This window comes from Embiotoca jacksoni, unplaced genomic scaffold (assembly GCF_022577435.1).
Source record: "Embiotoca jacksoni isolate LCO1_2020_lvr unplaced genomic scaffold, fEmbJac1.0.p SCAF_1, whole genome shotgun sequence".
Lineage (NCBI taxonomy): Eukaryota > Metazoa > Chordata > Actinopteri > Embiotocidae > Embiotoca > Embiotoca jacksoni.
In genome coordinates, this window is record NW_027185229.1 from 22,116,687 (window position 1) to 22,139,558 (window position 22,872).

General features: G+C 39.0%; 1 protein-coding gene across 1 annotated transcript in view; it reads left to right on the forward strand.

Annotated features, from left to right (window-relative positions):
- The window catches only part of LOC138197154 (cadherin-22), a 146,959-nt gene that overhangs the window by 76,082 nt on the left and 48,005 nt on the right, over positions 1-22,872 (forward strand). The window contains exons 3-4 of the mRNA XM_069147732.1: positions 1,159-2,259; positions 12,637-12,931. Of these exons, the coding sequence (XP_069003833.1) occupies positions 2,029-2,259; positions 12,637-12,931 (526 nt within the window). The 5' untranslated portion in view covers positions 1,159-2,028. The remainder of the gene's footprint in view (positions 1-1,158; positions 2,260-12,636; positions 12,932-22,872) is intronic.

Sequence of the window (22,872 nt, forward strand, 5' to 3'; positions counted from 1 at the left end):
ATTATTTCCGGAAGCTCCAAGCTTGCTACCGGGCAGGAGGAGAGTGAGATTAGAAGTCCTCTCCCGAGCCGCCGAAATACAATAGGTTAAACCACCTGCTGGCCTGAGGAGCTTTTCTTCGGCTGGTCTTGCAATCTTCCTCACTGGAGGTTGTATGGCCAGAGACGTACTAAATCTTTTTTTTTTTTGTGCTGTTTTTGTCATGTCATGTCATGTTTTGCCTTTTGTTCTGAATAGTTCAGAGAGACCATTATACACAACGACAGCCACACATAACACAACACCATATGTTTCATTCACTCTTTTGGTCTTTGACTTGTTAGTTATTTATTTCCTTTCCTTTTTGTCTCTCTCCTTTAGATCTCTCTGTTCACCCCTCTCTCATTCTCTTTCTGCTCCGTCAGCTCCGTCTTTCTGACTAACCTCTGTGCATGTTTCACAACAGCCAAAGACCGTGTCTGCCACCCCCTCCTACTCGCCAATGTTTGTCTGAAGTATTAGAGGGGTGTTGCCTCATTGGATAGAATTAATTGATTAATACTTTTATCCAATTAGTGTTCCCTCATGCAATTAATCAGCTGGCTGAGGTTAGGGCCGCTCCATCAGTCGGACAAAAGGCAGACAGATGCTTTGGGTCTAGTCTGTGATGAACAATGTCCTCTCTCTCTCTTGCTTTTCCTCTTTCTCTCTTTCTCCTTCCAATTTTCCACACACCTGGTCTGCTGTCCTGTTTTCAGCAGTCCGCCCTCACTCTGCAGCTGATAGCACATTGTTAGAATTCTTGCTGAACACAAGAATCGCTGGTGGAAAACACTTTCCTCCAGATAATCCGAACAAAACCACCACATGATGGCTTTTGTGGCACAGGAACTCAAAGGTTAAAAAAATGTTAGAATATTTTTTTTCTTCCATTTATTATTTGAGGGCAGTGACGTACAGTAAACATATTGCAACACATTCAGTAGTATTCATAGTATCAGGCAGAGATAAAACATTACAACATCAATAATGTATAACAATAATAATATGGGTACTGATAAAAGTCAATGTTGAAAAAAATTATGCCTAATTTTGCTGCTCATAAAACTCTTAAAAGTAGAAAATGTCCACATGCAGCGACAATATCTTGTAACAGCAATTGTCTCTTCTGTCTTACAGATTCGTCCTTCTTCCTCCTTTGAGTCACTGACAGAGCTGTCATCATGGTGAAAATAATGGAGCACCTTTGAAGAATGAACTTATCAAACCAATGGATTGTTTTGAAGGGCAAAGCCAACAAAGATCAACCATAATCACCAAGAGTAAAATCAGTTGGCCTTTTCTTTGTTCAAAGTTTCTGCCTCAGGAGGTAAAACCAGCTGTTACTTTTCAAGGAACCGGACGACAGAGGAGGCTTCTTTTTGGAAAAATGAAATCGTGTCATTTCTGGACAATTTAGTATTAATCCACCTAAAACACAAACCAACCATTAGAGTTATCATGCCAAGAAGTGGAATTGGAAGCACTGCAAGAAGCAAAAACAAGTCAAATGGATGGAAACCATCACTCTCACTCTTCATGAGCATATTTCCTCAACGCCATTGTACCCTTGTTTCCCCCCACTGATCAGTGAAAATTGAGTAAAATCAGTTTTTTTTTTGTTGCCTTAAAAAACCTTTAAAAAAATTCAAAAAGTAATTTTGTTTTGGTCATACTTAAAAAAAAAAATCAGAACTCTATAAAGTGGGGCAGATACTATGAAGAATCAGAAGGACTGACCATGATGCTGTACGAACAGGTACTCTCCAGGTGGTACAGATCCAATATGCTCCGTGACCTGCCCTGTATTCAGCAGATAACTTTAGATTGATTTGTGTTCGCATGGATTAACTTTCAAGTTCTTTCACAAAGACATTCCAAATTTGCCCTGGTGGAGTTGTATTTGGTATCAAACTACAACTGAAACTCTTCCTGTCTGCGCGTATCTTCTACATTGCATGTAGACAGAGGAAAGCTTTCTTTTTTTTCTTTTTCTTATTTTTTAGCGAGATGGCTCCTTTTTGGACAGCAGGAGCTTGGACACTATTGGCAGCATTGGGTCTTCTTAGCTGCTTTGATTTTACCTGGTGTGAAGCCACAAGGACTAGTGGTACAACATCTACAGGGAGCAGACAGGAAGAAGGACCCTCGTCACTTGAACGAGTTAAGAGAGGATGGGTGTGGAACCAGTTCTTTGTGGTGGAGGAGTATACCGGCACAGAACCTCTATATGTGGGAAAGGTAGGGCATTTAATCTTACTACGTAAATATCTTAACTTTGTGAATAAGTTGATTTCTCGAACTATAATCTGGAGATAAGATAATCACAAGACTCGCAAGAGTTTCGATTTTGCAACAGTTCATATACAAACACCGAAATAAATGGTCTGTTGGGTCGTTGCCTTCACGTTGGAAAGGCAGGTCAGCTGTGTAGCTACGCATACACCGTTACCACAGCAAACAATGCAGAAAGTTTAGTGGTGTCTGGGCACAACAAATCTGACCCGTTCACTTACAAATAAAAGTGTGGACAGTCTGTCCTAAAGATCTGATTTTAGAAACAAAATTTCCCTCAGTCTGAAAAATGGCTATTAATTCACTCAAAAATTAAAGAAATTTTGTATGACAGATTTCCAAGTTGTTAAATTAGTGCAGATGTTTTCGGTCTACAGGATGAATCAGTCATTGTATGATGTTTTCTAAATCATAGCTCCGTGTGGAGCAGATATTTTTATAATGAGCAGTCCAGATCAGCTCTCAAAGCAAATACTGTTCCTGTGCCCACAGGAGTAGAGTAAATATAGAACCCAAATATACATATACAGCAACACAAATAGGATTTCAAGGGCGGACATGCTTTTACAATTTATGTATGAATTTACGTTTCGAGGAGATTAATATGTAGTGACACAAACAAGCTATTTCAGAACACAATTTGTTCTACAACAGCACAAGTTTCTTTTATTATCATCTGCTGCTTGTATTTCAGGCTCCTAAAATGGTTCAAAGGCTCACATATTTTATTGTATTTTATCATATCTAGATTTGTGTGCAAAATGTTTTGTAGACTCTGATGATTTGTGAAGCCAGAAAAGGTAAATACAACCCCTGTAGCAAACAAATCTATCAGAATGGCACCAGCCTCATTTTCAAATTCTAAGATTGCCGATTGTTTATGACCAAATATCTGCTAAACTAATTACATACCCATCAGCTTCAGCTGTCCTTTAAGTTTAGTGCAATTATGTTAACATGCTGACTTTCCTTAAGAGGAGCCCATGATTGTTGAATGTTACCACAAGGTTTGAAGAATTCCTTTTGAGAATTCTTGACCTGCTTTATGAGTCCTAATGCAAGCCCCAAGCCAAGGTTACCCAAGTTTGTGCACAAGCCACATGTACAGTTTTCAGTAAATAAAATAAAAAAGTAATGGCAAAAAAATTGCAGCAAAAATTTGCTGCAGCAGTTGTATTTATTTATGTTTACTTCAATAAGCAAGACTATATGTCTTTTATATGGAAGTGTATGAGAATGTCACTACTATATATACTGCAAAGCTATACTCTTCATTTATGTGATTGCATCGACTGACAGTTCCCAATAAAAAATGCTTTAATTATCTCTATTTATCCAGTTTACACAAAAGAGAAAATTTGTAAATGTACCTGGATAAAACTATGATTCAATCTGTGCTTTAGCAAAAAAGTCAAAGCTCATCTACATTAAAGACATTTGTCAATGGTCTAATTATGCACCTCGTCTAATCAGTAAGCACAAATGGTGCTCTGTGCACCTTGGCATTTGCATTGTAGGAAACAAATGCAAATTGGTCAAAATTGTTGCCAAAATGTCTTCATTTGAAGCCAAATAATTACTAAACAGACACTAGTTCTAAAAACTTAGTTATAAACGGAAATAACTGCATTGTAGTTGCTCTTATGCTCCTGCCAGCTTTTCACCTGCAAGAGCTTGTCATCATGGGTTTAACAGTGAGAAGCGATAATCATCAAGTCCCGGTGGTTTTCTGCAAAAAAAGTTACTTCTAAAAGCAGCTATATCGGCAGTAAACAAGGATTTAAAGGTTTTTCTATTGCCAGTGAATGCACTGCTTTGTATCCATTGCCCAGATAAAAAATTTTCCCTGTACACAGTCCCCTGTGTTGCACGTTGTATTGCATGCTTTTGCTGAGGAAGCCATGGCATGCCACCCATATGACCTTATACAAGTGCACAGCCATAGTGGTTTAATTTTTGTTTCACCCCAACGTTCCAGATCTTGTTTTTATCTGACAAAAGCATCCTCATTGTTGTCTGATCCACTAGCTGAAAACTGAGCACTTGAACTTGTGAAGCAGTTTTGCCCGAATAGGCTCAAAAACGAGTCTATAATTAGATTAGGATATTTCCCATGACATTATTTTTGTGTCTGATTCACAATCAAAGGTTTTTGTGACACAATATAGAGCCTACCTTTGTAAGCAAAATTTCAAGTCAGAAACCAACAAAACTGTAAAGGATCATTTGTTTGCAATCCTGATAATTGACAGTTAAACGACAAAAGGTAATAAGTACTGAATCATAAGTTGTAATCATTCATCCATCCATTATCTATACCTGCTTTATCCTGAACAGGGCCAAGGGGTGGGGGTGGGTGGGTGGGGGGGGGGGGGGTGGAGCCCATCCCAGCTCACCGCAGGTTTTTGAAGCATTTCAAGGGTCGCCATTGCTGAAAAATGTTATGTGCACTCTCTGCGCAAGTCCATGGTCAAATCTCAAACACCTAAGTACCACTGCTCACAAAAACTTGTGTAATTCCTGTATTGATAAAGCAACACAACTTGGAATACTTACTCGCGAACATTATCGCACCCCACTGCTCTGTGCATTCATGGTGCTGCACTCCATTGGGGAGCAGTCCATAAATTTTTTGAAGCCTTTTGTAATTCATTTGTGGTAAAAATGTTGTTTTGCAAATAGCCAAACCAATCTTTACTAGGGGATAATTTAGAAACCCATCCTGCCTTACTGTCAGAGGGACTATAATTTGCACTGTTCCCTAGAAAGTTCCTGTTCCAGGGCTCGTACTTTTTGATGACCTTGGAACGCGTCTGCAGAAAGTCGCTCTCTTGTCAAACAAAAGCCTCTAGGTTGCAACAACTTATGTAAAAATGTTATTCTCGCTGTAGCCAAAAAGCATTAAGAAGACATAAATCGTTAATATCTAACTCTGATTACTAAACCAGACATAACTAGCCATAAATACACAGCAGATCATAGCTACAGATACTCCAGGGTTTTTTAGACCCCTTTGGCACCTCTGCCTCCAGTAATGACATCCAGTGTGTTGTGTGTTTTCCTATGTGTTAAAGGTATGTCTCAAACATTACCACTGCCTCTTAATCCACAATTAGCTACTTTGTCCAATCTTTACAGTTCTGTAGAATCCATGGAAACTCGGTGTGTTTCTCGTGGTTTTTTAGTTCTTCGAAATATTTGGTAACAGAGTGATGACAGCCTCTGCAATGCCCTTCTCTTTGATGTTGAGGACAATGCCTTGACACCAGAAATGTGATCACTGAATGTTATTTTTCTAATGTAATTATAGATAATGAGTATATGTCAAATCAAATATTTTTGCCATCATCTCAGTGGCATGTGTGCATTTGGGAATGTTTTCGCCTTGTTTTTTTCCCCTCTCTTCTCATTCACATCCCATTCATCAGCTGTTACTCAAACGAAGCTCAGTGAGTTGATGAGAGCGGACAGCATGTACGATTCAATCGCTTTATATCAGACGCGATATGAAAAGACGGAACATTAATGCAGACAGAATGAGACTCCGCAATGAGTCACACGCATCAATCATGTGATCCCCTTGTTTCTAATCAATTAGACATGGAAATTGACCAGCTAATATTGCATCTGCATATATTGATCTCTCTATTCTTACAAATGAATAGAGATGTTCTCTGCAGCGGGGCCCAGTGTTGCAGAATAATTATCCTTTGACCATTGTTTGTCTGCAATTGTGACTGTGATGCATTCCTGCTGGCAGGACCAACAACATACCCAACAGGCAGCGCTGTCTGTCTGCTGGGACACAGAGGAATAGACAGAACCGAACTGAGTGATACATGAGGAAAGAAATGAAGGAAGAGGGAAGGCTGCAGAGGGAGAGTGAAAAAGAGGAGGATTCATACATTGACTTGTGATTCATTACAGGACAGGGTGCCAGGGAAGGCAGCAGACTGATATGAAAGAGCTTAAGGGAGCTTGAGGGAGCGACACAGCAGGAGGGAGACGAGAGATGATTTTATTAATAAAATTATCTAAAGTTATTGCTCTTCATGGAACTCGGGCAGTGGCCAGTGCTATCAGTGCCATTAATGGTGTGTGTGAGTGTGGAGGGGACTGTCGGTGTGTAACTCACACACGCACAGATGAACTCTGCTGCATTTTTTTTGGTATCAAGACTTTAATTTGAGCAATGGAGGATTAAAGTCAGGCAGTGTGCTTCTGTGGTGAATAATTGCAATAAGCTTATTTTTTGCATATTACTTTAACCCAACTCAGCAAACGTGTTAAGTTTGCTCTGTCTTGAACTGTAGCTGCCACTTCTCTGTAAATAAAATCAGATTTACTAATGAAATGCTCTGCATGGCGTTAATCTGCTAGTTTTGGTCAGTAGATTTAGATAAATGACTACTGGTGCACCTGAATGATCTGAAAAGTAGATTTCTTAATTTCCAACTGCTTTTTAAAAATGTGTTGTCAATGAAAGGAAGAGAACTGAGGACACAGGGCAGTTTTTTTTTTCCGCAGGAGACAGAATTGCTGTTGAGTCACAGATAGTCTTAAATGGATGTTGTTAAAGTAATGAGAGGAGGCAAAACTGACACATTCTTCTTCTCTGTCATCTTTCTCTCTCCTCTAGTTTGACAAAAGCTGCCGGGAATACATCCATTGTGAGGGTATGCACCCTCACAATGGATGTGGTGTGTGAGTTGGGCTGTGTGTGTGATAAAAAGAGTAGTTATTATACTTCAAGTGGTTTGTGTACAGTTTCAGAGTGTTTTTCTTATATCCTTCCAACTCTCTGAGATATATATGCAATATGTCTGTCTCTGCGTGAACAGTGAAAAAGTGCTCGTACATTCCATGTCCAAAGAGCTTTTTTGTTCCATGTTAACTCTGGAGGCCAAATGAAACATGGATTCCACTCTTTGTTCAGAAAAATGACTTTATTTCTATGGAATAGCAGTTTGATGGATGGTGTATCGTGTCTGTGGCGTTGGTTTTGGCCGCAGCAAGTTTAGTGGACATACAGTATGAAACACTGAGTTTTATAGTTATTGTTTTTGTTTTGTGTAGTTCTTGTAAAAAAAGGCAGGTTGTTAAAAGTAATGTAGAAAGGTAGGGCGGAATAAAAGTTGTTGACATTTTTTAATGCATTGGATATTTTTCTGGTTTAGTAACGAGTTTGTTAAGTTGCACATGATACTGTTCGTCTTGAGTGGCACAATAGTGATATTGTTCATGTATATGAGTGAGATGAAAAAGTGTTTGATCAAAGACACAGCCAATCCAGTAAGAGAAAAAAATGCACATACTCTGCATGTTAAGGCAATTCTCCTCCTCGTAATGATCCAAGCTAGTCAAAGCTGTGTCCATTTCAAACATCACACGGCTGTCATCAAAGAGGAAGAAAAAAAGAGACACTGTGGAGCTATATTTCCAGTTTTCGGAGGACAAGAAAGCCTTTTGTTTCCTCAGCTTTGTCAAATTTTGAGATTATTTTGAAAGTAAACTCTTAGACAATGTTATGTTTTCCAACATGTGTTTTTTCTCTCTCTAAGCTTGTCATGGTCACCACCATGACCAGCTTCATTTTGAGTTCTTATTCTGACTTTTTTATCTTTCTTGCCACTCGGCTATGCTGCCAGTTACTCTCCCCTCTCATCTCTGGCCTTGTCTCTTGTCTCCCATGGTCTGTACCTTTCCACCCCATAGCTGTCTTCCACTTAAGCTGTCTCTGATACAGTCACCTTGTTAACACTTTGAAGTTGTTAAGATCAGAGAGCTTGACAAGTTGCAGTGAAATGTGGCAGGTCCACTCCTGATTACACAGACTTAAATATAAGACAGCCAATTTGCTCCCACTTTGAAACCCTCAATAAACGAAAGATTCAGTGCTGCCCACATTCTGCTATCTCTACTGCAAATGTAAAATACTGCTATTCTATTCTATTCTATTCTATTCTATTCTATTCTATTCTATTCTATTCTATTCTATTCTATACTAATCTATTCTAGTCTGTTCTGTTCTGTAATAGGTTTAAAAAAAAAACTAAAAAAAAAAACAATCTTTCAATACCCCATTTTTTCATCAACCACTAGATTTTGTATATTATTTTAGTACGAGTTTGTGCTTGAACATACTTTTTACATACCTAATGTACAAACTTAAAAGAGCTGACCGGCGAACTTTCCGTCACTGCATGTGAGTCATATGTCATCCCCTTCACTAGGTTAGCCTATAGTGACAGCTAGACACTTTGTTATGACCTAAAGGTGATTTTGACAGGGCATCAACAACCTCACTCTCCCCTGAGTCACCCTACAGCCCTCCACTGTAAACCTTAAGGCATGGCTGACTACTACTTGCATCAAGTTGAACTTAAAGTCAGCCACTGAATCATAATAACTGTTTAGCTGCAGTGACAAATTCACACTTTTTAAAGTAAGTTCCAACTATAAGCTAGAGATACATGATCAGTTATTTATTGTATGTTACTATTTTTCCAAAGAGTTATTGGTCACTGTAATCATCGTCCCTTAAAAATATACAGAACAAAGCAGTATATTGTATTATGTAAAAATAATTGTTCAAAATCATTGTTCTTTGTCTTACCTTACTTCTTGGAACTGTTGCTCAAGTCCACATAATTTTTTCAAAGATGTAAACAGGAAGTATGATGAATGTGGCTCTATGGGTTACTGTTAGTTAATACCTCAACCACGTCCGACAGCATTATGCAGTATATATTTTTGCCTCACCTCTCTCCCTCCTTGCCTCCCTTGCAACTCTCCTAGATCTCCCTGAGGAAGTTTTAAAAAAAAAACCTGGGTTGACATAGTGATATATGAAGTTAGTGGATCCAAAGCTTTCTCAACATGTGTTGGTTCCTATCAGTTTTCAGTTTCACATAGAATTTAAGTAAGTACAGTAAGATAAGAAATGAAATGAAAACTATCCGACTGCAACAACACCGATTTGTGTGTTGTTGAAGGACTGTAGGCTACTGACCAAGATTTAAAAACACTACTTCATACACCTGTAAGAAATGTGTGCCCCCGCCTTTAAATATGAAAACATTATATCCACTTTCATGAAAAAGTAGCACTTCATTTCAGAGTAAAAATGCCTTGCCTGCTTTCCTGAAAGGTGCTTCTTAAATGTTAGTAGTTTCTTCATAGACTGGGACCAGCAGCAGTGGCCAGCTTGAATTTAGCCCAATGGATTCCCATGATGACTCATTTTTACTGTGGGAAGAAGTACCACAAAGCCAATTGAAGAATCTCAGGCTGCAAACCTTACATGTTATGCAGCTTAATCTACTCCTCTGCTGTCTGTGCTCAGTATAGACCAAACTCTCATAGTTGTGTTAGTTGTGTACTGCAAATTATGCTACTGGAGTGGAGCTTCCTGAGTTCCTGTGGGTATTTTGATCCTTTTTCCCTATTGTGAAAATGGGTCATGACTAGAATCTGGTGTTTGTTTCTAAAGTCAAGCTGATCAAAACAGCTGTTTTCTCTACTTTTTATAATCACTTTTCTTTGGGGAGACTCTTTCATCATCAAAAGGCAGATTTTGTGTAGATTATTGATTTCAAATATTTGGTGTTAATGTGGGTCTCCTGTGTCTGCTTTCAGTGTTTACCCTTTTCAATACCACTAATCTGGCCAATGGAAATCGTACACATTGAGCCCAAAACAAAATTCCAGCTGGATGATCTAAAACATAAAAAGCTCAAAGAAATGCATCAATGATTTCACCAGTAAAGCAGCTGTGACTTTTGTTTATGCTCAGCAGTGCTGGAGATTTTGTCTTCTCTATCTACTTCTCACATAAATTTGTTGGGCACGTTTTGCACTCCTGGTTATTTTTTGCTAAGCGAGTGACATCCTGGCTCTGACCTTTAGTTTTCACAGAACAACTTAGCTAAGCGCTGTGTGGCTGTGTGGCTGTGTGGCTGTGGCTGTGTGTGTGTGTGTGTGTGTGTGTGTGTGTGTGTGTGTGTGTGTGTGTGTGCGCGCGCGCGTGCGCACTAGATGCCAACTTGAATCACTCCAGTGAGGATAGACTGACAGAAGGATGGGTATGGGAAGCCTGAGGGGGGAGAAATAGCATCACCCCAGCAGAATGATGAACTCACTGTATGAATGTGTGTGTATTTCTGTGCAAGCATGCACAGTAAGTAGCTGTGTGTGGCCTTATGCGCACATGTACAGTAGGTAGGAGCTTGCATGCATGGTGCCAGCATTTGTGCAATTGAAATAACACATGATGACAACATTTCACACACATTTGTCTGCAGAATCTAACTTGGACATACAGAGAGAGTAAGAGTGAGACTGTGTCTGGGGGAAACATATCCAGTGTTAAAAGAGCACTTTTATTGCTCTCACAGTCTGGACCAATGAAACAATTTTTTTTATTGTTACTGAAATATTGATACCACAAAAGTATTCTGCAGTATATTTTCTCTGGCTCTTCATGTATTTGTCTTCAGGATGATTTAGAGTGTTGAGAAAAGGCAAAAACAGACAGATAAAAAGGGAGGAGAAAATGGATGAGGGAGGCAATATCAAGGCACATGGCTTGCATTATTCTGTGGTTTTACGACAAATACTTAATGAAAATCCCCGGAAGGATGATAGAAGCCCGTATTTAATTAAGCCTTTATAAAATATTAACCAGGGAGGCCGGGGCGATTACCCCTCTCCCCTGGTCTGCTCAGTAGATTGAACCACAGTTACACTGCATAGACAGCTCTGAATTATAATTTCAGATAGAAGGTGAGTGTGTGTGTGTGTGTGTGTGTGTGTGTGTGTGTGTGTGTGTGTGTGTGTGTGTGTGTGTGAGAGTGTGAGAAAGTGAGCAGGTCTAATGCTCACTAAAGAGCCAAAGGGGAGGTTTGGATGGGGGACCAATGCTGCTCCTTTTTGCTACCTCTGGAATGTCTTCTAATCACATTAGGGGGAAGCATAGCTCTGATTTATAAGGGCTCTTTTAAGTTCACTTTTCAGCCCCAGCACCTCTATGCCTCTACCTTCAACAATCTTTGAAATGACTTTGATTCCCTAATTTGGGCGTCACGTCCTGTGAAGGGCACAATGTGCAGAAAAGGTGTAAATCATCACGAGATCTGTAGACTCTTTTTTTTCCACGTCAACGATGATGGCTGGTCTGTAGGGAGCTGGGGAAAGACCTTAAACTGCATTCACCATTGGGGCATAAGATATGGGAAGTGATGGAAGAAATATGCAAATACATTTTTTTCATGGTTAATGACAAAATGTCATTTTTTTGAGAGTCACCAATTACACAAACTGTAATTGTTCTCAGTGGTTGGAATCAAATAGAAAATGTGTTGCAAATTGTGTGACATAATAATCTCAAATCAAGCCTGACTGAAGTATGGAATTTCTGCCATGCGGCCAAATAGGACTGTAATCCCTGTCTGGGTTTATTCACAGTTCGATTTGATCAGCCCTGATCTCTCTGTCCACTGGCTCTGAGTTGATGACTTCGACCCCTTCACAGTCAGTGCTGTGGGCAGTTGTCATGTGGGGTTCACTGACAGCTCATGTTGTCTGTCAAAATGATCATAAGAATGTAGAAAGTTTTGCTCTAGCCTGCCTTCAATTATACTCCTTCAAATAGTACTTGATATTAATCTGAATACATTAATGCAGTTCTTGCAAAGCAATGTCTGATAAAGGGAAAATACTGAGGCTGCAAAGTTGATTATATTACATTTTAATCTCAGAACCATGAAGTATTAAAGAAACATTGAGTATTTACAAACACACCATAATCATGACTCGTGCTCGGTTTTGTTATGTTTAGGTAATAAAAGCATTTTGGTTTGGGAGAGACCTTGGTTGTGATTACATGTTAAAATATGACGTGTGGCCTTTTTTGTGCTTCAAGTAACTGTTGACTTTTTCAGTATCTGGCCAACCTCCTTGGTCAACAAAAAAAAATGTCCAAGGGCTGTAGGTACCTAAGCATAGCCACAAAGCATAAATCATGCTTTTGTGCTACAAGCAGATGTTTTGGAGAAAGCAATGAAATTAAATAAATTCAGTCAGTGAACAGCTCTGCAACTTGAAAATAACTTTTTCCTCAATAAGTTGACAAACAACATAATATGGACAGCATTACTGTACATTTGAACAATATTGTAGATTCTAAGTTTTACAATAACATAATTATTTGGGTTACTATTGAGTTGATTTCACCAATGTAATGAAATTAACCATATATACATGTATGAGGTATCTTATTGTATGAACTCACTGTCCTTATATTTACTCTGCATCATTTTACAGATCCATACAGACTCTGACGAAGGTGAGGGCAACATCAAGTACACGATTTCCGGAGAAGGGGCAGGTTCCATCTTCATCATCGATGAGCTGACAGGAGACATACATGCCACAGAAAGACTGGACCGAGAGGAGAAGGCGTTTTACACCCTCCGTGCTCAGGCCCGGGACCGGCTTTCCAACGACCCTCTGGAACCAGAGTCAGAGTTTGTCATCAAGGTCCAGGACATCAACGACAGTGAGCCCAAATTCTTGGAAGGTCCCTACATCGGCAGCGTGGCGGAGCTGTCACCAATAGGTAAGCTGAAGAAACATGTAGCTGGTGCAGTTAGAAAGGGGCCATCTGGGTAGCTGTTTTAATGCTTCCAGCTCTGGATGGCCCAAAGGGGCCGATACTGCTCAGAATTACCACATATATTCCAGCTATTTTCATGATGCATAAGTCAGGTCTGTAACATAGTGCTTTGTCCTGGGCTCGAGGGAAGCTGGAAAGTGCCAAGACAAGCAGTATGCTAAAATTCTCCCTATATTAGAAATGGAAATATGAAAAAGCCGACATATTAGATAGAAATGTTTGATGAAAAGAGGTTTGGAGTCACTGAATTCACTTTGGATAGCGGGAAGCCGGATAGTGACATGGAGCTGTGACCTCTCGGTTGGAATGAGAAGGAAAATGAATGAGACGGTGCAGTCATACAAAAAACAAGAGGGAGGCAGACAAATTGCATTACTTCCAGATGAGGCTTTGTGGCTGTGTTCTGACACACTGTTAGGGAGCAAATAAAGAAGGGGGGGGGAATAATGGAGTAAGAGGAGCATAAGAGTGGTGCTTCAGAGGAGTAGATAATAGCGAGGGTGCAACCACATTTCCAGCGAGGCTTTTGACAATGACAACACAATGCTTTTAATCTTGACAAACATGTTTTTATTGTGTGCAACAGTATTAGCGGCACCCCATGGCAGCTTAAAATCCTCAGCAAAATGGAAAAGACAGGTGAATGAGTGTGTCAGGGGCTTCATTAGCATGGTATTAATGTCAAAGACACAGCTGATGTTTAATAAACAAAATTCTGTTTGGCTGCCAAGCGCTATCACAATGGCACATATGCTCAGAATGTTATGTGTGATGCTGGAATATGTGTGTGTTCATGCATATGCAGTAGAGGTGGGGGTGCTCCTTGTTTGAGTGACTCCAGGAGTGGTGCAAAATGCAATGGCTCTTCCCTGTTCAAGCCTGATTGGAATTAATTCCTGCTTCCTCAGCATGATCCAAACCATGGGCATTTCTGCCTACAGTGCTCTCTGAAACTGAATGGTGTGCGCGTGTGTGTGTGTGTGTGTGTGTGTGTGTGTGTGTGTGTGTGTGTGTGTGCGTGCGTGCGTGCGTGTGTGAGGAGTGAGAGGGAAGGGCAGAGAAAGTGAGGGAAAGAGCAAGTGAAAGGTAGCAAAAACAGGGGAGGTATAAAGTAAATGGAAATAATGCATAGTTTTAGAAAACGATGCAAAACCTTAGAAAGCATAAGAGAGCTATTATCTCCTCAAGGAAGAGAGAGATGGAGTCATAGAAGCCACGTTTAGTTAATGTTAGTTCATGTAATCTTAATGATCATGACCCCTCCACCTCTGCTGCTACCCCTTGTTCGACCCTGTCGCACCTCAGTCAAATTACGCACTAAATGAGTGTGCAGTTCATGTTTTAAACATCGTTGTGGAGCACTACTCCTAATGAGGTAATCTACTGCTTAGTCAAGCATTCTGCTGCCCATGTCCCTGTTTCCTTTCTTTCTGCTGTTCTCCTGTTGAACATCAACTGAGACTAGCAGCATTTTTTTTTTTTTTGGCATGTCGGTGATAAGGTCACAAGCACAATGACGATAACAAAAGGGAGTGAAAAGAGAAGGCAAAAAAAAGATGCTGGACAGACTTGCCTGACTGTCACATGTCACTCAGGAGCTCATGGGCTTTTGCTGCACAATTCCCTCTTTTAAGAATAAGTCAAACAGCTGGGGAATCTCTTTTCTTATTAGGCTTGCCCTTTTATCTTTTTCTTACTGTCAGCAAATTACAAACTAACAGGAACTGACCCTGATAACAACCACAGCTTTATATAGCTTATTACAGACACATCAATGAGCCATGCCACTGCAATAGGTTACATATTCCTTAATTATGGTAAACATGTTTTGTTTATTTGGTTACACTTTATGGAAAGGCTACACGAATTATCATGAATTAATGCATGAATTCCTTATGATTTAAGCATTACTTCATGCATTAATACTTCATAAGTCATCAGGAAGTAACAGATAGTAAAGATCAAATGGTTCACCACTTCATGATAAAGTCATGAGTTACTAATGCTTAATAAATTATGGGCTCTTTGCAGCTGAGGTTCAGTGGCCCAACATTTTCATTAATCATTGACGATGTACTCACCTGAGTTAATATTTTAATTACTGTGTTGTTCATGCATGACATCATGAATGAAAGACGTTGAACTCGTGTTGCTTCCTGATGATTTCATGAGGTAATAATGCATGAAGTAATGCTTAATTCATGCAGGATTTCATGCATAAATCCTTGATAATTCATACACCCATAAGTGAAGTTTTACCATTTATTTTTTTTGTCAAATCCTTGTACACTTTCCTGCTGCTGTAAACATTCAGTAGCACGCCACATTTGTAATAATCTATGGCTAAAAACTATCCCCAACAACGGTACGTATTTTGTTTAGAAATGTCTCTATATTTGTGTTATCTGTTGTGAAAGATCCTTTTTAGAAACAGATGAACATGGGTTTGAGAATTGGAGCCAGAGTAGGTCAGATAGTATTGAAAGAGGAACAGGTGTTTTTAGTCTTTTCATCAGATTTATGAAGAATATTTTCAAAGGCTGACCTTATTGCTTTAAAACAATGTTTTTCTAAAGATCGAATAATTTCTTCAGTCTGGGACTTGACCCTTGATCTTTTGTAGCTCCTGTTTTTTTGTGTTAGCTTATTTTTGATTTACTGACTTATGGATATTTTAAAAGCGTGCTGACATCTGCTGTGTACTTCATTCAGCCTTGTTCTTGTTTGAACACAGTATACACTCCAAACTTGGTCAGAATCAGCATTTTTTTCTGAAATTTGAACGAAGCTCCTGTGATGTGAAGCAGGGTTGAGTTTTATGCCTTGATGGAAGCAGGTTGGGAGCATTAGCCACAGTGGTGATGTGCTCACTGTGCTGTTTTACAGCCAACCATATCGTCAGATCGCCTTGGCACACGTGAGGCCATAACAGTAAGAAAGTAATCAGCAGTCAGTTGCCTGAGGCGTATTCATCTTTACTTATCACTCCTGTCATGTCTCCCACTGCCCGTCTTTGTCATAGCCTTACAGCCTCCAGTCCTGTCTGTCTCTTTCTACCCTTTTAAAAACATTTCCTGTCTGTCTGTCAGTCTTGCCTGCTTGTAGGTCTGCCTGCTCAGCATTTTCTTTTTCTTTACCAAAAATACACCTTTTGTACAATGTCCGTTTGTTTTTCAGGATTGGTTAATGAGAATATATGGTAAATAATGGGAGGGGCAAAATTAATGAAGTATGAGGACCTGAGCTGTGTGTTGTCCTGTGAAAAATGTGTGGCTAATGAAATTGCAGTCTTAAATCAAATTTGCAGGGCATGGGTGATTGAATGTTGCTCAGAGAACCATACATGTCTTCTTGTTGGGACAAAGGAGGGAGCATGGTGCCACTCTGCAGAACCATAGCTGTGTCCTCTGACTCATAATTATAAAGACTGTGAACGATGGATTTATACAGTGTCTAGGTAGAGGACATCCTAGACTGAACACAACCAAAAAAAAAACACAACCACGAAGCTCACTAGAAAATGTTGCTTAGTCTGTATGTGTAATAATTACAGCCAAAACATGCATTCAGTTTCTATGTCAGATTCCAAAGTCTGTAACTTTTGGTTTTGTTGAAGCAGACTTAGGAAACTGTGTCATCTGGAGGTGAATAACTTCAATGATAAATGTGTTTGCTGGCTCACTTATCATCAACAACAGTAGGGCATATTTTGTAATTCTAAAAATAAAAAAAATAATGAATTAATCTTTTTGATGAATCTCAACAGTGTTAGTGTGGAACTTCAAAAGTTTTCAACTACTACAATACTTTTTCAGCACATTCAGCAAAGGACTAAACTGAATAATATTACAGCGGGTCAGTGTTTAGCCACACAGCAAGAAGGCCCTTGGTTCAAACTTAAGCAAAACTAACTGGGGTCTTAGTTTGCAGGTTGTCCATTGGCCTTTGTGTGTTGGACTGGCCACCCTGCCAGTTGTTTCCATGCCTCACTCCCAGTGAATGTGTCATCATCAGATAGAGGAGATGAATGGGTAAGGCTGTTGCTCAGTCAGAGAAACACATTGCCTCCGTGAAAAGATGCCAACATTTTACTCACACGGTGGTGCATTGAAGCAATGAATCCTCCATATCCCTTTTGTTTACCTTCCTCTCTTTGTCGGTGCTAAGCACTAATGACAGTGAATGCGTTGTCCCTTACCCTGAATTTTGAGATGCACATAGATCAGTAGTATTGAACTCGGCTCAGACAGCAGTAATTGCTCACCACTATTAGTCTGTGAATGTAATGGCCCTCCTCAAAATATTAAAACCTTTTAAGAAGAAAAGTTGCACACATTCTTCACTTTTGTAAAAATGCAGCCCCAAAATACCCAGATTTGTGTACATAAAAAAAACACTACATTTTTAGGAAGGCTTTAGGAAAGGGTTGAATTAAATATCTGAACTGTTTGAACTCAGCAAGTTTTGGTATGGCTCCAAACTCTTCAGCTGTCTTTAACATTAGGCTAAAACTGTTTCTTTTTGTTCGCTGAAAATTGCATATGCACTCCATGCGTATGTGGGCATACTGTATTGTGGAAAAAAACAAAACTGTTTTATTTGATACGAGCACAATGCAGTTACAGTTGCCTTGTATTGGTATTGGTATGTTATTTTGGCTTAAAGGAGCTACAGATGTATTGTACTCTGAAATCAAAACTTGTCCATTATAGGTCTATTTGATTAATGGATGCTCACTTACTACCCAGCAATTCATCTTTCTCTTCATGGCTCATCCTTCTCTGTATTTCCTGAATAAATAATAGACCCATTATTAATGTAAATCAGCTGCAAATGTTAAAAGCTAATGTTGCCCCATGTCCATTTGCAAGGTAGTGTTAGATCTACAGGTCTGTCCATTAAAACATTCATCATTCCATTATAAATTTCATCGAATACGTTTTTGGCAAACGGCCCTCTGTCATCCTGAAAGTCCGAGTAACATTCATTGAGTGTACTTAACTTTACAAAATGGGTTAAGTTACAAAAATATGATTTAAATATGACAACTTTAAATGTGAGAAGGGTTTGGCTTTTGTCATTTTAAATAACACACCATAAATGTTAGTAGTAGGTACAAAATAATTCATAGACAATTATTAAAGTTATATTAATAGTATATATACTATTGTGATGTTGGTGGGATAAAACTAATCATGTTTGTATACTAAATATTAGGGTATAGATGAGTGGTAACAGAGGAAACAGTGGCTCTGTCCAATGATTAGAAAAAAAGAAATCTGCCCGCTGGCAACTCTAAACTTCACTGAATAACACATTATATATTTTATGTTTAAGAAATACAAAAAACACAATGTTAGAATGACATTGTGTTGAATGGTCCATACTGAAACTGTTTATTATGGCTCAGAGATTTCCTGAGCTGTGTCTGAAATCGCCCTTGTTTAATTATTCATTTCTCACTATATAATCGACAATAGTGAGCAGTAAATAGGAATTTGCACCTCAAATCATTGTCATTTTACAGTATGTACATTTTTTTTTTTTTTTTTTTTTTCCCAAAACTGTCAATCTCTTTATTTAAGAATGGAACCAAAATGTACAGGTTATGAATGCCATCGTATAGCTGACAGTATAACTACATTATGTTTAGTTTCGCAGGTAGTGGTGCACTTGCAAACAGGTACACCACTACACCACTGTGTAACAAGAAAGGAGTTTCTAGACAGAGCAATGCTTCATCTGCATAAAGGCTGATTTTGTTTTGAGTGAAGATAACTTCTTTATCTGTGTTATTAATGTCAGTAAAGTGAATAATAATACGTCCATGCAAGTCAGGGTCTTTGTAGGGCTTCGAGAGAAGCAGGACTGTTGCCGTATTCACAATTTCCGCAAATCTATGTTGAGTTCTGTTTTTATTTTGAAATGGAAAGCTATCATGTCTTGTTGTGGTTGTGCAGTTGAGAATACATGTTGTGTCATTCATAAATTGGGTATGTTGGCTTGTTTATTAGTGAAATACAGAACATTTGAAATTAGAGCTGTTGTCTTCTGTTCAAAATAAGTTGGTGTAGAACTCTAAAATCATGATTTACTTTGAGAATTTCTTATTTTGTTTCATAAAAAATGCCTTATTTTTTTTTTATTTAATTTAATCTGCTCTGTTTTTTTGTTTTTTTTAAAAGTTGTTGATATTGAAAATTGTAAAATCTGAGTCTGGAAGGAATTAAGTTTTCTTGATTATATGATTTAGTTAGAGTTTGTTTTGGTAGTTTCACAACTGTAATTAACAGGACTTACAGATGCTTGAGATGTGATTGAGTGAGGGGAAATTTGGCTTTAAAATGGTGCACTCAAGATTACAAAACCCACTTCACTGAGAATGATCAAATATTTATATGATGAAAATGATATCTATTATTAGTGTCTTTTAACCTTGAGTAGCCACATATTGATCTTCAGCGTTTATATCTGTAAGTGTTTATAGAAATGTGTTGTTACACCACTGTTTTAAGTAAGCATGACTGTAGAATATAACATAGATAGGAAAATAACTCTCCCATTTTGATGTTGCTTCAAGCAGTGTGCATTTAATAGATCCAATAAATGTGATAAACAGATTTTGGACTGATAATACATTCATCTATATCAGCTTTTACAGCTCATATGTTGATACCAGGTCACTTGCATAGGATGGCGTGTTGAGCTAATGTTTATGTTTTGGAAAGCCTCATCATTAATATTTGAATTGAATCCATCTCCGTTCTCTTTTGGTTCCCCAGTCATAGTAAGTGTTTAAATATTTATATAGCTTTGAGCCAAGCCTCAAAACTTTTAAAAACGTAGAAGCTCAAATAATGTGAAACTGGTTTGCTGCTAGTCTTTGACAATACTGCACATTTGTATAGTTTTGTATCTCCTACAGTGAAGCAGTGCATGGAATGAGCTGTTAGATCTAGCACATATTCTGAGGAGACATTATTGGCAGTGGCACCCCAAGCTAATGCTTATGCTCCACACGCCCAGCTAATATTGAAGTAATAAATACAGGCCTTTTCCAATTTGAAATCAGTATTACACCGTGTTACAACATGCATACTAAGAAATTCGCAACTCTGTTTTTTTTCCCTGCCTATATGTGAGCTGACTAACAAAGTAGCACAGTTTGTTTGATATGAAACCATTCAGTCATTCAGCTATCTTCATCTTCCACTCAAAGGTTGTTCGAAAATGTGGCTATAAGAGTGCTGCTCCTAGTGGTGAAATCACAACATGGGTGAAAAGTTTTCCATGCAGATAATCCTGTGATTGATGTTGTTCCATTAGAGAGGACCTTAGGACCTTTGAGTGGCAGAGATGTGGCGCGACATGACGTCTGTGTCGTAGCCTCTAAACTCAGGTGACACTGACTGACAAGTCGCAGTGTCCACGGAACAACAGGCAGGCAAATAGCAGTCTCATAACAGACTTTAAGCTGACCACTATCCTCCACTTTTATCTTCTAAGGACACAAACTGATGTCGTGTAGAATTACTGAAAACAAAAAGACGCAAGTCAAGTTTAAAGTAGCATCACAGCTGCCTTAAATTGACATTTATCCTATTCTCTATCAAACACACAATTTAATATATAAAGTCTGGTTGGAGAAATCGACAAAGGCTATTAAAAAACAGAGATATGCTTTTGGACAATTCCCTGCACTTTCATCTGTCATTGTCTGAGGCGTTCTGCCATTTCTCCATATTTCAAGACATGCATCTCAGTAAATGCCACAGCACGCTGCATTTTAATGATCATTTTAATGTTTTTGTTTCTTGCTTGCTTGGCCAAATATTTACTTCAAAAGAAGCCTTTTGATTCCAACTGTCACAGAGTTTAAGGATATCATGACGAGTAGCCAGTTCCTAACAAAGACAACACGGGCTGATGTGATCCTGCAAAAGACATTTAGTAGACCGGTGCCTCTTAAAAAGTGAGGTGTAGAGACTGACAGGAATGGGAGCGCAGAGAGCAATATCGGAAAATTATTGTGGGATGTATTTTTTAAGTGTATTCTTGAAGGTCATTGCCCTGCCTGTCACTGTGTACAAAACAACTGGATTTAAATAATATTTGTGGAATGTGACACCGAGAATAAAATGGCAAAAAGACAACCTTATTAATAATGGTGTAAAAATGTATTTTTAAATACTTTTTCTTGACATTCATTATTGTTTTTCCAAGTGACCTGAGTATATACAAGAGATTATAGCTTAAAAAGCAAAAGAAAGCCATCTTTGTTTGAATGAATTCAACAAAATAAACCAGGCACGAGTACCTTTTTGGACCAAATAAGCAGCACGTCTCCCTTCTTTAGTTATTTTCTTTTTTATCTCTTGACCTTTACCTCTCCCTTTTTACTCACACTCTCCCACAGTCAATGCAAGAGATAAATCCCACACTCCCTTTGTAAGTAATGCAAGAACTCCACAAGGAGATTAAAGTAATAATCGGCCTTCCTGTTGCTCTGGTCCAGAGAGGTTGCCCAAGAAGCTGCAAATTGGTGCAGTCACCATTAAGAACGTTCGAGCCTGTCATGCTAGCAGTAGATGAGACATTTGGAGCAGCAAGATCACAGGAGAGAGCAATGCGACAAGGCAAGAGCAACTTGCAATCAATATTCTCTGCCAACCACCTTTATGTATATGACCAGCAACATCCACCATTATGCGCTCAACCACGGTGCTTGACATAATTGATTTTGGCTGAGCTGTGTGTGTGGTCATGTGTATGAATCAGTGTATATGTAAGGGAGGGGGAAAGGCAGAGAGTGAGAATATGTGATTCGGTATGTGAAGAGGCATGGAAGATGTGTATGACAACAGCAGCGCAATAGATCTGCAGTTGTGAAATTGATTAAGAGCTTTTACCTTTTTCATTAGAGATGCAATCAAACACAGAAGCACGGACACAGGCTTTAGTTTCTCATGTATTCAACATCAAACACTGTGCAAGGAGTAGACTAAGTCTTAAACGGTGCTGATACATGCCTTCAGATACACAGATTATCGTTTATCTATAAATGCCGTTTAATATACAGTAAAAATTTGAATTCTTTTTTGGTAAAAGTATAGAAAGTTTCCTCCAAAGAGAGGTTTGTGTACCTTAACTTTGAGATCAAGTGCTACCAGCTTTCTCTTACTTTTCCTCCAGTGACAAATGCTTGACAATAATGAGAGGTTAAGATTTAAACTTGACATGCCACAGCTGGCCTACAATATTGTCTACAAAACAAATAACGATTCGATCTATTAAAAGGCACAAGTTCAAGGGCTACCAAAGATTAGATTTACAATCTCTGTCAGGAGAGATGAAAAATATCCCTAAATCCTTGTTGAGATCTCGAAGAGGATCAATGTGAGCAGGCCATTGGCTTTTATGACATGGCAGATTTTTCTTCCTGTTATACTTCATTCTCTCTCACCCTTCGTTCTCTGCCTCACTCTCTCGCCCCTCCGCTCTCTCTCTTGGGGCATTTATGTGGATGAGAGAGGAATGAATCACAGTAGAAGTAGTGAAGAAATAACTTTTCATGTGAAAACACCTCAGCTTTTATGGCTTTACTAAATGATCCATAATGCGGGCAGGGAGCACTCAGTCCTGCAGATTAAGGCGGGTCGGAGCGGGAAAGCAGCTCAGTGCTGCAGCCGTTAGACCCCTCCACTGAAGCTCGCACCAGTATGACACCAGCTGAGATAGGCACAAATCTCTTTTACGAGGCTGCCTCTTAAATAGCTGTCAGTCTAGTGTCTCACACGTGGCACACTCCTCCAGCTCCCCTCACAGTAATTGAACCATCTCTCCCAGAGTGCTGAAATGGTGTGGGAAGCCATTCCGACAGCCTG